We start from the raw sequence: 18230 nt of genomic DNA, 5'->3' as shown, positions 1-18230 counted from the left end.
AGAAGCCAATTACCCTCCATTTTAACTAAGAAGACTGATTATATAAGGCACTCTGTTTTTCTATCACTGTTCTAGCTGCAGCCAAGGAATGACCACTAACCTGAACAGTTCTTCACAGATGTACAAACGCATGCAAAGGCATTAAAAATGAACGGTGCAGCTTTTCCTTCCTGCCACACACTTTAAGGATCAGTAACTGTGCTCCATTCTGGTAAAGTGTGACATTTAATTTTGTCACTTACAAACTTAACAAGGTAGGAAGGAAAACTGTGTTCGTGGCACTGTTAATTTTATCAACTGATGCCATGCACATGTGAAAATACTCCAATTGCTTGATTTGAAAAATTCTCATTATCACATCTTTATTACTTTTCTTTTTCAGCACTGCATATTATTTCTATGCATGTTTCTATGCATATTTCTATGTATATTTCTATGCATATTTCTATGGCTCACCTGACCCTTCTCTCTCCATTTTTACCTTATCTTATATTTTTGTTGTTTCGGTTTGGTTTGGGGGTTTTTTGTTGTCGTTGTTGTGGGCTTTGTTTGTTTGCACTTTGTTCCACTTTGCGTTGGGAGAGACAGACAGGCCTCCTAACACTGCCCAGGCTAGCCTCAAACTTGCCATCCTCCTGCCTAGGGCTCTCAAGTGCTGGAATTGCAGGTGTGTACCCACAGATGCCACCACACTTGGCTACTTTCTGAGACTATTAAAGGTAGTGATTCTCCTGAATGCCATTTCCTCATGGTTAACCTTAAATTCTAATGAGGTTAGTAGGGAAGAGGGGATGACAATAAAGACAGGAAGTGAGAGATTAACTGTGTCAAACACTTGCTCCATCAAGAGTACATACTCTCCACTTGCCTGTGTAGGGATAGCAAACCCTTACAATTAAGGGCATATCTGGATGATCAATGCCTTATATCAGAACGTGTCTCTTGAGGGAACAGAGAGAGACAGCCCAATAATTAAGAGCAATTTTACCCTGAAAATTGTTTTGCTTTCTGTTACTCTGATAAGCACCAGGATCAACAACAACCTGCAGAGGGAAGAGCTGACTTCACTTACACTTCTGGATCATAGTTTACCTCTGAGGAAAGCCAAAGCAGGAACCTGGGGTCAGGAACCAAGGCAGAGACCATGGAGCATGGAGGAATGTTGCTTATTGGCTTGCTCAGCTTGCTTTCTTATGCAATCCAGGACCACCTTCTCAGGGGTGGCACTCTCCTCAGTGGCTGAGCCCTCCCACATCAATTAACAATCAAGAAAATGCCCAGAGACCAGGCTGGGGGATGCAGCTCCTCAGCTGAGGCTTCCTCTTCCCACGGGACTAGGCAAGATGACTTTAAAACCAACTACCACACCGTGAGATCACGAGGACTGGAGTTCAGATCCCAGCACCCATGTGACAATAGACACAAAGAAGACTCCTGTCACCCAGGCTCTGAAGAAGTCTGGAGACTCGGTTCTTTGTAAACTCATGTAGACCTGGGGGGAAAAAGATCAGCATAGGGTAAACCTTGCTCATAGCCACCTCGGTTGCTCTCAATTGTAGCAAGACTTGGATACTCCTCTCTAGCATTTTTGAGTGGAGCTCACAGTTGTTAAATACGGTCACACAGCCTCTCGCTACCCATCTCCAGGACGTTCCTTTTGCGAAACTGAAACTGTGCCCACTCACTCCACGTTCCCCGTTGCCTCAACTTCTATAGCCACCATTCCACTTTCTGTCTCCCCGCCAAGACTATGTGCCTTGTGCAAGTGGAATTTTCTGTCTCCTTCATTGTCTCTACCTCCCCCAGGTCATGTTCACAGACTTCAAACACGAATTCTCCCTTGGAGAGGTCATCCTTTGACCCTCTTCCTTCCCTTTTCTCTCTGGGGAAAAGATTTGTGCTTTTCCATCTCTCCCACTTTGTTCTACTTGTTTTTTTCTTCTTTTCTTTTTTTGTAACTGGGGTAATTTTTTGGTTCCTCTATCCAGGTATGAGCATCGGAGTACAATCAACCATAATCAAGAAAGAGAGCTGCCACCAACTAACATCTCAGGACCGACTGAAAGTTCTTCACCAAGCCCAGTGAAAGACTAAACTTTTTATCTCTTCTCCGAGGAAAATGATTCCTCCTTGACAGGAAATGCCATTTAAGCCACTTCTCATGTTTCCCACCCCACACCCTGTTGAAGACCAACTCTCAGCATCCCACGGAAGAGAGAGTACATTTCTGTTGGGTGCAGGTTGAAGGACCAAGTCTAGAAATCAAACCACACTTAGTGCGGCTTCTCTCCGAAAGAGTCTGAAGGTCCGCAGAGCTCCTGAGAAGTAAACTGCTAGAAACTGGAGACAGAATATGTGTTACACGGTCTTTATAACTTCCTTTTGCTTTCTTGGTTTTGTTTTAGGCAGGATCTTGTACTGAGCTGAGGCTGGTCTCAAACTAAGCGTCCTTCTGCCTCAGCCTCCTACATGCCATCATGCCTGGGATCTTATGAGCAACTTTTCATTAGCAAGTCTGAGCTGAAAGCTACTGACCGAACGCATGCCACAGAACACACACCTGAACAACAAAAGAAGTGGCCAACTGAAGCATCGCAACCAGCCCCTTCCTCCAGGGCCCCTAGTGGTTCAAGACCTGCTTCTCGCATGAACACCCTACAGAACCTGACGATACCCTGTGCCTTGAAGTCTCATGTGTTTGGGCTTTAGTTTTTAAATATTAATTTTTAAATTAAACTAAATATAATTTTGAAGATAAGGTCTCACTATGTAGCCATGACTGGCCTGGAACTCGTTATGTAGACCAAGCTGGCTTTACTTTGGAAATTAAAATTGACAAAAACTGCATGCATGGGCTGTTTACAATATAATGTTTTGAAATATACACACACTGTTTGAGTTAGCTAACATGGTTTTACCTGACAGTGTGTGTGTGTGTGATGATAAACCCCCCTTTTTGATGCATTATTTTCCCACTGCATGTTGAAGAAACACATACTTAACCAAGGCACTTTGAAACTTTGCACACCCCATGGAAGAGCGCACCGCAGTCGAAATCCGCCTCCAAGGCGGCAAACTAGAAATGACAGAAATAAGCCCAGAGCAAAAATCAACCCGCTAATGTTATTATTTCGCAGACACTAATTTGACAGGTATCAGAAACCACTAAGAGGCTGCAAAACCGAAAATTAAACTCCAGCGCTTGCTTACGACACCAGCTGAAAGCGTTCACACCAGCTGATGGACTAGTGCAGCTCCGGGGAAGCCATGTGTGAGGTGCTATTCTGAACAAGGAAGTACAGCAGCAATCAAAACAAATTACTAACAGGACAACAGGTACGCTAGCCAGTGCTTTTACTCTCACAGGTCTCTGGAACACCGTTAGCACCCCTAGTGTAGTTGGGGCGCTAGATATTCCGGAAGAGGAAATTAGGTAGTTTGTATTGACTTCGATTTGATTTCAGGCCAAGTCATTTGTCAGATTAACTTCTCCGCCCTGTGAACATGTGGTGCCTTTTGCATTCCTTCCATGATACTTAACTCGACACAATATTATTCTTTTACATATTATTACATAGTCTTTCATTACTTCATGCCTGCAGATCTTGCCTCCTTGTAAGTATACGGCCATCAAGCTGACTGGCGACACTTCAGTGGGGTCTCCCGCAACACCTCCACTCTGTGGGGTGCAGCATGGGTATGTGGTGAGTGTGGGTTCATGAACGTCCTTTCATGAGGCCCTGCCATTTTGCATGAAGCACAAGGAAAATGTCCTGCTGGTGTCCAGGGGCCACATCAGAGCGGAGAAACCTTCAATCACGTGGCGGCGGAGGATTCCTGCGCAGACCGTGTAAGTTCCGTGAGGGCCAGGGGAGGCTTTACTCCCTTGCCAGCAGGTGTACCTGGCACTAACTTTCTCCATATGACTGTTTCAGATTAGCGTTCTCACACTGTGTGTCTGCCGTCTATTCCTTGTTGGAGGCCGATGCCCAGAAGTTTAGGTGACGGCAGGAAACCTTCCAACATGGCACACCAGATAGTGGCGTTCCTCTTCAGCATGGCAAGGGTGAGCGTGATGGTGGAAAGGAGAGGGTAAAGATCAAGGAGCAAAGTCACTGACCAGCTAACCCCAGTCTGAGGGCTCCTTGTGGAGGGACAAGGTCTGTGACAGAGCAGCCGGATGTCAGATGGGGCTCTTGGCAGCCCCCAGGCACTGGAACACAACCTTGCACGGTCCCTGTCTGTCTGGTCGCTTCCTGCCAGGGAAGGTTGCCAACCGTTTGTGACAGCTGTGTCGTGAGCGGGTCTCTGAGGTTCTCTAGTGACTGCCACTTCTGACCCACTTGTCTGTGTGTCATGGGAAGATACAGGGAAGTTGGGATGCTCAGGACCCTCTTTTCTACTGGCTCCTATTTCTCTGTGCTCTGTCTGCCTTTCTGGGCTTTTACAATGAGACATGTTGAAAAATGGTTCTTTTTCTTCTCTTGTCGCCAGAAACCTATTGGTTCTATATGTGAAAATATTAACGTTTCACTCTGTCTCCAAGCATGGCTGCTTTTCAATGCAATCATGTGATCATATTTACTCACTAGCATCTAGTCAGAGTAGTTGACATCTCTCATGGATTATTACTTGGAGAAACTACCCACCTGCATAAGTATTATTATTATTTTTTTTAAGATTCAAAAGCCCTATGAGAGGCTCAGTGGTAAAGGTGCTTGCCACCAAGCCTGAAACCCTGACTTCAGCCTCTGCAAACCACAGTGGAAGGAGAGACCCACCATCCTACAGGTTGTCCTCTGACCTCTGGATACGAAATCGTGACACATGTGCACACACCCATCTACCCTCACACTCAAAATAAATAAACAAACGCAAAAATAAAGACAGAATTCCAGCCATATAGTATTTTTGAAAAAAAAAAAGAACTTTTAAAAATTAATGCTTGTTATGTGTTGAAGTCTTAAGGGATTTAATTTTTTCTGTTAACACAAAACAGCTACTTTTGCTTTGTCTTCTTAACGTTTCTGTTATGTGAACTCAATTTCCCATCAGCAGCTGTATATTGAATGGTTATCAAATCAAATATGAAGAGGTAAAAATAAAATTCCAGACATTACCTTTCAGCATTACTCGTCCAGTGGATCCTCCGAAGGTACTGAGAAGGCCGCTTCTTGCTCCTAAAGAGGTGGTGGCCTCCAGAAGAGAGCCAGTGATGTGCTGAGCTAAGGATGTCCTTTGGGGGGTGGCACGGAACTCACACTCGGTGTCTCGTACACATCGCTTTATGCATGGGCCGTCTCTAATTCTTCCACAGGCTGTCTCGGAGGTCGGGAGCTGTCTGGAGCAGTGCAGGAGAGATCCAACCGTAGCTTCTGCTGCTTCTCCTCTTCTCACTGCACTGTAGATCTGCGAATAGCACAAAGCACAGGAAGTATTAATCTAGTTTCTTAGAAAAGCAAATTAACTTGTTGACAAAATGCCAAGATGACTTATGAAGAAAGAAGGCTCGGTCGGTCTCAGCACAAACACCTTTGAGCTCTGCACTCATGCATTAACCTGGACACTCTGCAGACGCCATCTGTTTGGAGAAGCTTTGTGTAGTTATGAAATAGGCCATTCAAACAACTCTGCTATCAAACAGAGCACTTAAGGTTGCACCAACCAAAAATACATTCGGCTCAAATTTCTCCTCCTCCACAACGCTCTTCAGGAGAGCCACAAGGACAAACCTTTCTCTCATCCTTTTGAGCTCTCCTGTATGACTGACCATGTCTGCCTGCCCCCATGTATGCTTCAATTTTACTTCCATAGGGAATTCCTGCTCCATGAACAAAAGTGAAGCAAGGATGAAAGGGTCATGGATTTCCCTCATGGGCAGACTCTTCCCATCCATCAATAGCATCAAAGTCTTTGATGCTCTTTTTCTCTTCCTCTTCCTTCGTCTCCCACAGGGTTTCTGCTCTGTCATTTTTTTTTTTTTGAGTCCTTCTTTGATCACTTGTGTGCACTAAATATGATCTTATTAGAACAGGTCCTCAGTCACATCTTCTGCCCATTCTAACGTAGCCATTCCGCATGCATGGGCGTAGACCCTGCTCTGTGTGACTCACTATGGCAGAAAACATAGGCCAATGAAAAGGGTAAAACATTCTGCTTGCACTGCATTGTCCCCACATTGCTTTAGAGGGTCCTGAGTAATAGACAGCTCAAGGAAACTGCAGGGAGATGTCGGGTTGTGTGGAATGTTCTCGAGTCTGTTGGAGACTTTCTGATAGTCGGTGAACAACATGGAAAAAGATATCTGTAGCTTGCTAAAGGAGGAAGGAAGCCTACTTTACCATGAATTCATTATGACACTTGGAACAGCTTGCTTTGATTTCTTCACCGTCACTGAGTCAAGACTGGGCAAATCCGTTCCTCATCATACAGAGATCACAGACCTGCAACGAGCTTGTGCTTTCATGGTCCTGTATGCTCCGAATTTTACCTTAACTTTGTTGCTTAAGAGACCCCTGTATGCGGTCCTTATGAAACCCTACAATAAGCCCAAACCCCACAACATTCAAATGGGATAATCTAGATTTCTACTCTGCATGCTCATACATCCTTGTCAACTGGAGTCAGAGTGGGAATTCTTAGCTTTATTCTTTGTCAGTAAACTTCCGGAGACCAGTATGTCCAAATGAATGGCGTGCTGTGATTGCATCTGCACTCCAAGATGCAATCGGGGGATAGATACCTGGTTCTGCCTTGCCTGGCCAGAGAACTGGCTGTGAACATGAGTAAGTGACTTAAAGGTTTTAAAGGTTGCTCTTCTGTAAAGTGGGGTCAATAATACCCCTTGTTAGGGACACTGTGAGATTCACCAAGGAAACTCATGTAACATACCCGACTCAGCGTTAAAAAACAGCACGCATTACTGTTGGGTAACTCTCTAGGAGAGGATGCACTCCTCCTCAAGGAATGCTGGGAGGCTGTTAACTGGAGAGTAGAGTCTGTGTTATTCAGCATGATGTAGTTATTAGTGTGCTTTGTGTGTGACTGGACAGTGTTATCCTAACCCCATCTTAGCAAACACAGAGCTCGGGGTAGGTCTTTCTTCTCAACGTCTGTCTTGTCCTAGACATTGATGTTCTTAAAGAAGGACTACGACCTCCATTGCCACCCTGCCATACATAACAAACCACACAGGCACTACAGACCACAGTAAGTCCCACTCAAGCTCTTCAAGAGTAAATGGTCCAGAAGTTCAAGGACAGGAATCTCTTGGGAGAACTAAGAAAGGCTCCACTAAGGAATGCAGAGTTTGGCCTGCGTCTTAGAAAGCAGTTGTGACTCCAACTGTAACAAATGGGGAAGGTAATTCAGGAGAGACTCCGAGTATTGAGGCTAGGAAAATGCAGACTCTGTCCGGTCAACAGCAAATAGAGCGGGGTGGGCAGAGCAGAGAGTGGAGGGTGTTAACTGTGCATCGAGGCAGGCCAGACAGCCTGATAAAAGAAAGCCTGAACTGTTATGGCAAAGAGTTTTAATCCTTTAGAGGGAGCACCCCCTGACACTTGGTATTTGTTTGTTCTTAAACGAGGAATGAGGCTAAAAATGTTTTGTTTAAAAAAATGAACAGACAGTACCCAGTTGCTAATATGTTGCCTACCCCCCTTTCTTGCCAAGCTGCCCTACAGGCTTACAGTGCCCCTAATCATTGCCTTATGAATTCTTCTTATTATAATGCTTTCATAGATTCCTAGTGGTCCATTTAGTCCTTTCTCTGGATTTTCCAATGTGTGTTTCTCAAAACCTTAGATGGAGAAAGAATGATGTCACAGACAGACTTCATGATCACAGGAACTTGAACACAATAAATAGTGCCCCTTTTGGAGATTTATACTGCCCAACAGAATATTAAAGATAATTACAGATGTTGTAAAGAAATTTATTTCATTTTGCTTAATTGGATGTTGGAGTTTTTCTCGTATTATTTGACAAAGAATTTGTTTTCTAAGGAACACTTAGCCCACAGGTGAAGCGTAGTACAATGTAGTTTGTTTGACTATAATAGACTTTTTTTATTTTCAGCTCCTTGATCTTGTTGGAATCTCTGAACTACCACCCACATCCACAACTTTCTTGATATCCTTTCTCTCAGTCTACAATTTCTTCTTCACCCGTCCAATTTCTCTTTGCCATGCCTTCAGGATAGTTACAATGCAATAGAGAAGGGCCATGAACTACCCAACATAGGCAGGTCAAAAAGTGATGGCTATGAGCCAGATTCAGGTACCAGATTGGCTTCATCAAACACTGTTTAAAGATCAGTGAAGTTTATATATACCTGTGACGCTATAGCATTCCCTGAACTCCTGGACAGCCTAGTAGCACTGAGCTTCCCACAAGGCATCATATGGGCAGAATTTCTCTACTGTCATGTGGAGCAAAAGATTTTACAGGTTGGTATCAGCTCCTACCTCTCTTTAGTTATCACATCTGGCCAATATCTGGTTGTTGGTAGTGTGTAGGCTGTGGCTCTTCCCTTAGTGATTTATGGAGAGGAGTGTAGACTTGCACAATAGTTATGCATGGAGCCTCTCCAAAATGTCCTCCATGTGTTCTTCCTGTGTTGTTGCTGAGTGTAGATAGAGAAAGCCAGTCTGTGATTTCAAAAGCCTGCACCCCATGCTATGCAAGCTACCAAGGGAAGGAAGCAACCAACAGTCTTCCCTTGCTGTAGTACCCATGAACTAACAATGACCAGCATGGCAAAATATCCCTAAGGGTGCAACTGTGGCATTGATATCGTAGCAGCAACCAACAGCTGTCTCATTAGACTGAAGACTTACTCAACAGGAGGGAAATCACGTCTGGTACTAGAAGCCTAGTCAACTACCTAGGGCTAGTGGAGTCATGGATCTAAGAGAAGAACCTACTACTGCCATTTTACTAAACCAGCATGGATTCTAAACATTATCCTTATACCCACAGATAAGTGTAATTCTCCTCCCTCATTAAAGAAGCTTTCCTTTTCAGCAGACAGAGACCGTTATAGACACACACGACTGGTCAAAATGAAGAGAACAACTGATCATGGGGTGCCCAGCCCCAATGGATACACCTACAACACAAGTGCTGCACCAAAATCTCAGGGTGCATTTTAAAAAAGGGGGGCTAGAAAGATTGTAAAACCCAGAGAACTGGGACTCTGTGTTTGTGAGATTCTGTCTCCTAGAAGGGTAGGGAAGCTTCAACCTGTGATATCTCAACAATACGGTTGCCTAAACAAGACCCAAACAAGGGCAGCAGCAATAAACACACTACTGTGCAAGTGGGAAACCCACAGGGTCCCACCCGAGACAAAGAACTACAGACCACTAAGCAATGCTGCAAGCAGGGAATTTAGTCTCCCTAAGGAGGAGCCCCTTCACTGGTTGTCCTGGGATAACCAGGTAGTCAGTCTTGGGATCAAATACATGCAGGAGACACTAAATGAACTCAGCAGATTGTGTTTGTATATTTACGTTCATATGTGTATGTGTGTGTATATGCACACAGAAGGAGAAAGAGGGCATGAATTTGAGAGGGATAAAGGAGGTACATGGAAGGGACTAGAGGGGAGAAATGATGTAATTATATTTTAATTAAAAAATAAAATAGAATAGAAATGCTAATCTCACCTTAAACTTGAACAAAAAGATAGAAGGCAGAGCTCCAAGAATGCATGTTTAGCCTTCTGCTATCTCTACCCCCAAGGCCCACGAAAACGCTCTGAGTTAACAAGCCCCAGGCAGCCAGTCATACCAAATTACGACAACCAAATTCAAAACATGTATTAGAAAAATGCGGAGTGTGGTCAGAGTGGTAGTAGATACAGTAACAATCAGGGAACATTCCCAAACCAGGCTATTATCTCTTACCAGATGACTCCCTTATGAAAAGGAAGGAGCCTTGGGCATCTGTTACATACAGAGCAGGAAGACTTACTAAGGTTCAGAGCATTGCTTTAAATCCCAGCTCCTCACCCCACCTTCCAGCAGTGTGATCTTCCTTGGTAAACCATTGCTGTGCCATGCTGAACCTCAGCTGCTTTCTCTACAGTATACGGACATAGACATATCTGCCTCATAAAGTTGAGACTAGAACTACAGTCTCTGATAAAGGCAATGCATCAAAAGAGCATTTGACACCTACTAAATGCTCAACAAACACTAGGTTTAGAGCGACAGTGACAGTGGTGACTACCGATTGTGGTAGCTATAAAATTTGCCTTTCTCTCATTACTACCTTTGGCTAGCCTTGCCATTTGCTCCCCCAGTGGGAACTTACTCAAGCACAACTTTACAAAAAAAAATGTTTTTGTAATGGGGTTTGCTCCCTTTTGCTGCTTTAGGTTTTGGAACAACTACCATGTGAAGACACCTCAGTTAGCCTGCTGGAGGATAAGACCCTAGCTCAGCTGTTCCTGTCATCCCAGCTGACAGCCTACCAAGATTCAGCCTCACAGCGAAGCTGTCCAGTTGCTACTACAGATGCACAAGACAGCTACAGAGATATGAATAGATCCAGATGAGGACAGCAGCCAGCTAATTTACAGAATTGTGGAGCAAGTACAAGACTACTGTAAAAACCCACTAGACCAGAAACCACCAGGAGGCGTTGGGCATGTTTGTTGACTCCACATGGTAGCCCATTTAGACTGATTTTGTTTTACAGTTGAGAAACATAGCGAACCCTACGCAGCTATAAGCGGCTAAGCCGGGGTTAGGAGCCAGGCTTATTCTACTTCTTTACCCAACCTAATCTACTGCCCCAGGGCACAGTCACACAGCTCGACTGTGGGATTCAGGATCCCATTGTTATTTGGCAAGAGGTCTCAGTGATGCTCATGCTGATGTTGTTTTTATTCATGCTTTTCCTTTTCATGCTGAATTACTTTTTCAAATAGTCACGTTATGACTAACGACCAAAAGTGTTTCCTTTATATGGAGATTTATAGTTTTAAAATCACAGCGTGAGAGCACATATAAACTTTATCCCACTTGATTAATGTGGAGGGGAACGTGCTGAAAAGAAGACCGACTACTGCCCTGCATGGATCAATATTGTTTTTAAGATAAAATGGAAATGTCACAGTTTAGCCACCAAGCTTGTTAAGCAGCCATGTACTCATTTCCTTCTTCAATTGTTTAACAGTCGATTTGTATTTACTGAGCATATACACCATGCTGGCAAGCCATAAAGAAGTGCCATGTCAGTAAGGAAAATGACAATAGGCAAATAGACCTAATTAATTAATTAAAACTTGACAACCGTTGAGCGTGATGATCTGAGTTCAAATTCAAAGAGCCCACATAGAGACAGACATGTGCCTGTAACCCCGGTGCCCCTATGGCAAGATTGGAGGCAGAGACAAGAGTCTCTCTGAAGCTCCCAGGTCAACTAGCTAGGTGTACACAGAGGCAATCAACAATAGGACCTTGCCTGTCTCAAAGTGCTGGGCAAGAACTAACATTCAAGGTTGTCCCGACCTCCACACATTCACACCATTGCATGTATGAGCCCACACTCACAATTGTAAATGTGCAAACATATATGCATATAGGTATACATAGATACACACATTTACCTCACTATGTAGGCCAGGCTGACCTCAAACTCACAGAGATCTTCCTGTCTCTGCCTCCCAAGCACTAGGATTGAATGTATGTGCCATCATGCTCAGCACCACAATTATACTTTTTAAAATTATATACTGGGCTGGGGCTATAGTTCACAGTAGAGCTACTGCCTGGCATAGAAAGGCCCCATACTCAAACGCCAGCACTGAAATAGTGTTCTATACAACCAAGATACATTTTGGATAAATGACACAGGTCTTGCTTAAATTGCTGTAAAAAAAAAAAAAAAAAAAAAAAGAAAGAAAGAAAGAAAAGGAATTAACCCAAGGGTCTACATTTAGCCACTGTTAAGTTTTTAGAGTCCTAAGATGTATATAGTCAGATCAATGCTGTAGTCAGCATCACTCAGGCCTCCTCAGTTCAGCAACTGTGAACGAATGATCCTCTCCACATTTATCCGGTTGTAACAGGTGCTGGGGGTGACATAGCTGGGAGTGGTTGGAGCAAAACGATCCTAAATTTTAAGGTCACTTGCTGAGTGATCATCAATGCTTAGCAACATCTGTAGAAGACATAGCAACACGCAAAGACCCTTGTGCTTCTAGAAAGAGGGATGCCTTGAAGAAACCAATGCTGAGATATGGAGTCCACATCCAAAACAGACTAAAACCACATACAATGAAGGTCAAGACTGCGCCACAGCGCAGGTGGAAACGTAGCCAAGCACTGGAGAGCCCAGGGAGACACAGTGCAGCCACACTCACCACATGAACAGACCTTACTTGGGAAGCAAGCTTGTTCTTCTCTACAGCAAGAAGGGACTTGGTCTTCACTTGAAGAAATGGAAACAAAACATACAGCTGTTTGCAAAGCTGTCTTTCTGGGTTCGGAGTTACAAAAAATGATGCTTTAGGTACAGGTGACACACTTTCTGAAATCTTCCAACAGGAAGAAGATATATATGTAGAGGTCCACCGACTCCATAATGCTTGCCATCCCCTCAACATGTCTGGTGTGCACAAAATGAATCGGGCACGGAGCACTGACACATGATTCCATGTGTGGCTGAGAACAGCTCAATGAAGAGGTCCTACCATTACCAGCATTTAAAAATAAGATACACATGGCTAGGATTTGGTGTCAGGATCCTGTAACTCTAGCACAGTGCTACTAATTACCAAGCCGAATCCCTGGGCAGTCCACTACAGATGGAAAAGCATGAACCGTCAGGAGGGACACAACCTACTAAGGATCCCCCACTCTATCTACTCCTCCTAGCAGCTCAGCTCATGGGGATTTGGGTTTTCTTTGCTACGTGTCCACAGCAGAGGTTGGGTACTATAGCATCTCAATAAACACTCCTGATTAAATGAGTGAGTCTCTCTATGATACATCTTCAACACAAACTCTCTGAGGGTCTTTCGATTTTTGAGGCCGTTGGATGCACTGGATTTATCTGAGCCACAGACGACATGGTACTATCAACTGTACACATTAGATATAGAAATAATATCAAACTGTATCAAATCCTCACAAAGTATTCAGAATAGACACTGCCAAATAAGGCTGACATTGTTGCTAATAAAATGTGTCCAGCCTGAAAATTTCATTCATAGTTTTTATTACTATTCCATTCTCATATGCTGATTGATTTAGAGTCAAGGATACTAAATTTCTCTGTTCTTAGTTATAAATTTTCATAAAAATGATTATTTGGAAGGATCATAGAGCCTCATTAAACCCATAAATGAGAATTTATGAGTTGACTTTCCTAAATCAAATTAATTAATACAATAAACATCTTTAGACTTACATACTTTAAAATTAATGACTGAGAACAGTGACTTTTTTTTTTTTAAAGATGAACCTAGAGACCGTTCTCTGTGTCTCCATCACTCTCAAGACAGGCTGACTGACTTGAAATGTACCGTGTAGACCAGAACTCACAGCAATCCACCTGCCTCTGCCTCCCCAGTGTTGAGACTGGTCCAGTACTTGGTTGACATGAGAAGGGCAGCCCAGACTATCACCAAGCTCCTTTCAGGGTCTGTGTTCTCAGACCTATGCTTGCCTTCCTAAGCTAGGAAGTTGACCTTAATACTAATTTGAAAAAATTTTAAAAGACGTTTTAAAAATATTCATTTATTCTATGTGGATGGGTGTTTGTATCTCTGTGTGGCACCTGCAGTCATTCCTAGAAAGCGTTGGATTCCACTGGGAGAGCAGCCAGTGCTCTTAACCACAGAGCCATCCCTCCAGCCCCAATATTGATTATTTTGATCACCATTATTCTCTAATCCAGGTTGATTCTGTGTCTCCTTCTTTCTTATCAGTGGTCTTCAATATCAGTGATCACTTCAGTAGCAACTGTGCATCTACTTCTAACAGCGTCCTTACCCTCCCCCAGTCTATGGTTTTTAGGGTGTCCTGCCCCAGGAAAAAAAATAATCACAGTTATTTGAACTCTGTTAATTATGAAGTGAATAACAAGGTGGGGGCCTGCTTTCCAGGGTGAAAAAAAAGACGGATATGGTACATTGGTTTGGAATCCCCTTTTACTGGCCTAATAGAATCCTCTTTTAATGGCTGAAATCTAAGAGCAGTGTTTTAGAAGGTTCTAGAAAATTCTCAAAGGTTGAAGGCCTTATCTCATGGATAATCATAAGTAAACCAAAGGCAATGATTAAAAAGAACTCCCAAATTGCCTAGGGGGTAAAGAAAATCAGGAGGGGTGGTGACTGCCACGGCTCAGAGACCTAATGGAAAGACAGGGAGCCACATTTTGGCAGCAGCCTGTGTTTCCTCAGCTCCTGATTCCACATTCCATTCCAGAGCCCATGCGGAGAATTCCATTCTCTTGAGAGTACTGAGAGCATGCACAAGACACTGACCAAACACAATTCCAAAGAGCCAAAAATAAAAGCTTTGTGAGCACCATGCCAGTTGACTGGAGCTGTAGCATTGACTCCAGGAAGCGAGCCGAACCTTCATCACTGTGGGAAGCATCTTAGGAGCATAAGAGGATGCTCCACTGGTGATGATCTGGGAATTTCACAGTAACAAATAACCTTGCCCACAACATCTTCCAGGCCACATTGCTTTTTTTGTGCAGTCATCAGCAAGAAATGAGCATGTTCTTCCCGGGTGCCCAAACCACACTCCGCGCGGAACCTCAGAATAGCGGGTGCTTCTTGTGAACTCCAGACATCACCGCTCCTTTGCCATGCTCATGGCACCATCTCTTATTGAACCCTTTGCTCCCAACACAGGGGCACACGGCAAATGGTAGAGGGAGGGTACAACAGAGACATAATTGGAGTCTTACAGCCTTGGGTCTCAAAATAAGGGCAGCAGAATTGCAGCGGCAGGAGCATCCTGGAACTTGTTAGAATTGCAATCCCAGCTGTGCTGAACCAAAAACTTCTGGGATCCTTTCCACAGGAGGAAATGCATGCCTGGCACTGTAGGTCTCGCCAAGAACCCACAATGGAGGACCCCATACGTCTCACAGGTGAATCTACAACTATTCTTTTGCTAAGTAGACAGGCTATTACACTGCCTTCTAAATTCACATCTCAGTATCCACAATAGGGGCAGCCCTCAGGCCTCATCAGAGACATTTCTTTGTATAGCGGACAGCAGTTAATGCAGAAACTTACAACACAGTGCAGAAAATCAGGCTCTGTAGAGTGTTCGGCCACCAGTAGGACAACTGCATCCCCCTTCCCTGCAGTGTGCAGGGACCGTCTCAGAAGAGGGGGTGGAAGATTGTCAGTGTCTTCTGGACCTGACACGACCTGCGCTCAGGAGCTCATAGCCATTGGTTGCTTACACAAGACCAGCACATGGTCAAAGCAGTCAGCATCCCAAAGGGGGTGGGGACTCCTGCATCCCTCCCTCGGCTCAGAAGTTGATAGTTGACCGCTGCTGGGGGTAGGGAGAGTCAGTTTGAGGTTGTGGCTCCCAGAAGGTTTAGCACAACACAGTGGGTAGCCCCACTCCCACACTATGCATACAACACAAATGGAGAAAAGGAAAAGGGGAGAACACAGGACTGGAAGGGGGTGAGAGAGTAAGAGGAGGATCTGAAAGGAGTTAGAAAGGAGGAGGATCGAATATGCTCAAACTACATCAAATGCATGGCAGAAATTACCAAATAACTAATTAAAATCTCCTATTTTAAAAACTCTGAGACCTGAGCCCAGCAATCTGTGTTTAACCAGCTCTCCACGGGATTCTGATTCCTGCCAGCATTTCAGATATACTACCCTGGACTTTAAGGAGACTAGATTATATTAGACTATATTATATTACATTGTGTTGTATTATATTTCATCTCTGTGCTCCTCGGATGATCCTTCCCATCCATGTCATCCTTCTAGAGCCACGGAGGACATTGCTGAAGTCCTGTTCATCTCTCCCGCTGCAAAGCTTCTGGGTTTAAATCTATTATGAGGCAAAACTAACAAGTGCCAGCGGGCGGGGCACCTCTCCGTGAAGTTACTCATGGCTGCGAGTGTAATGGACCGTTATAAAGGAAACTTCCAGCTTAATATCTGCTGAGATGAATCACGCTTCAGATACTTATTCTAATGCGAATTACCACAGGGATGAATCATGTCATAATGAGAAAACCTAGCTGCCAAGGAAGCCTCTGGAAAAGAAAAAAATCAAATTAGGACAAATGGATTATGCTGTTAGGCCTGGGATGTCAGGCGGTGAATTAGGCCTACAGAAGGGACTTAAAGGATTGACCTGCCAGGCTTCTTGTAGCTCTGTGGAGCAGTGGGTCTCCTAATGAAGCATGTGAAACAAGGCCCCTGCAAGAGAAAAACAAACTTCCACAAATGGCTGTCATCCTTTTCCCTGGCTCGCAGTCCAAAGCCTCTTCCTTCTTGCGGAAATGTACACATGGGGAGCGGTGAGGGACAGAAAGTTCTGGACATCCCACTGCTCGGGGCTGCTGCTGGTTCTGGACAGGAAGAGGGGACCAACTATGGGACCAGGCTATATGCCTTCTGTGTGTCACTCCTTTTATGACCAGAACCCTGGCTGCCCTTGACACACTTTCTGACCCTCCTCCCTTGGGCCAGCAGGAAAGAGCCATCATGGCCACTGTCCTCACAGTTCTGAGGACCCTCTACCTGCGTCACTGCTTCTGGACCAACACCCCATTTCCCTCCTTGGCTTATTTTTATTGTGATATTTGCTCTATTTTCCTCTTGTAATTAACATAATTATACACATATGTGGGGTGCAGGGTGAGACTCCAGCATGTGTACAAAGAACCCAAGAATCAAACTGGGGTAACCAGCATGGTCGTCTCCTTATCCCTGGGGCTCAGGATCTTGGAGCTAGCTCTTCTCTTCCAGTTCATCCCAAAATACATAACAGGCTACGTCCCTCCACTGAGGCACAGTGCACAGAGCTTATTCCTTCTGTCCACTTGTGCCGTGGAACCTGTTCTCCAACTCTGCTGAATGTCCCCCTTCTCTTCTGAACCTTTATACCACACTCTCATTCTCTTTTGCTGTCAAACCAATTGCTGTCGTGTCCACAGTGAGGGAGAACACGTGCTATTTCTCTTTCTGCTCCTAGCGTATCTCCTAGTCCACCCATCATGCTGCCGGTGACAAGATTTTGCTCTTTGTAACAACTGGATAATACGCATCACATCTCTTCATCCATTCAGCCATCAGCGGATGGTTCCTTCAGCATCTTAGGCTTCTGTAGGTAATGCCTCAGTGAATACAATGGCAGGGGTTCGCTTTGATGAGCTGTCAGCTCCCTTTGGGCGTGCATCTGAAAGCGGGGCAGCTGGAGCAGATGGAGGAAGATCTACTTTAACTGTTTTGAGGAGTCACCACACTGCTCTCCAGAATGGCTGTAGGGATCCACATCCTCGTTATTTTAGAACAATTGTTTCTTAAGTGGTGGCCTGTTCTGAGAGGCTGTTGGGCCTTTGGGAAGCAGGGCCAGCTGGAGCAAATGGATTCCTGGGGAATGGGCCGAGAGGTTAATCACCTGATCTTGCTTCTCGTCCTGTCTGTGCCTAATTCACCATAAAATGAGCCAACAGCCTCATGCTCCCGTCCTCATGCCTTCCCCAACATGCCACGCCTTCCCCACCATGCCATGGCTTCCCTACCAAGACAAGACACAGGCTCTGCCACTGACGGACACAGGCATTGATGGAATGGAGCTAAGATTTCTTAGAACTTGACAGTTTTCTTTATGTTTTCTACACACACACACACACACACACACACACACACACACACACACGAAAGTACAAAGTGCATTGTGCCTATTACCAGCCTGCAGCTGGAGACCACCTCATTTGCACTAACACTGGTAACCTGCAGAGACACCCCACAGGGCGAGAAGGGACTCAGAACTTCTGCTGAGTTGAAGGTATAAACCTGAAGACCAACAGACACTCTATCTTTGGAAGAGGAAGGAGAAACCGTCAAGGCATTTCTAAGGTGTTTAAGAACAAAACAACGGTGACTGTGATGGGCAGGACAGTGCAATGACCCCATAGCTGGCGAGGATGACTTGGGGGCTCTGACCATGGCTGTGAGGTATGCTTCTATCCTGTCCTGTCACAGAGGTTCT

General features: G+C 44.6%; 1 protein-coding gene across 2 annotated transcripts in view; it reads right to left on the bottom strand.

The window, feature by feature from the left end:
- The window catches only part of Plce1 (phospholipase C epsilon 1), a 262100-nt gene that overhangs the window by 130453 nt on the left and 113417 nt on the right, over positions 1 to 18230 (bottom strand). For both annotated transcript variants that reach the window (XM_050157296.1, XM_050157303.1), the window contains exon 3: positions 5121 to 5409. In XM_050157296.1, the coding sequence (XP_050013253.1) occupies positions 5121 to 5409 (289 nt within the window). The remainder of the gene's footprint in view (positions 1 to 5120; positions 5410 to 18230) is intronic.

The sequence above is a fragment of the Alexandromys fortis genome, unplaced genomic scaffold, assembly GCF_014885135.2.
Source record: "Alexandromys fortis isolate MF-2015 unplaced genomic scaffold, M_Fortis_MF-2015_v1.1 scaffold_10, whole genome shotgun sequence".
In the NCBI taxonomy this organism is placed as follows: Eukaryota; Metazoa; Chordata; class Mammalia; order Rodentia; family Cricetidae; genus Alexandromys; species Alexandromys fortis.
Note: the sequence above shows the minus strand (reverse complement) of the source record. Positions and strands in the feature narration are given on the sequence as shown.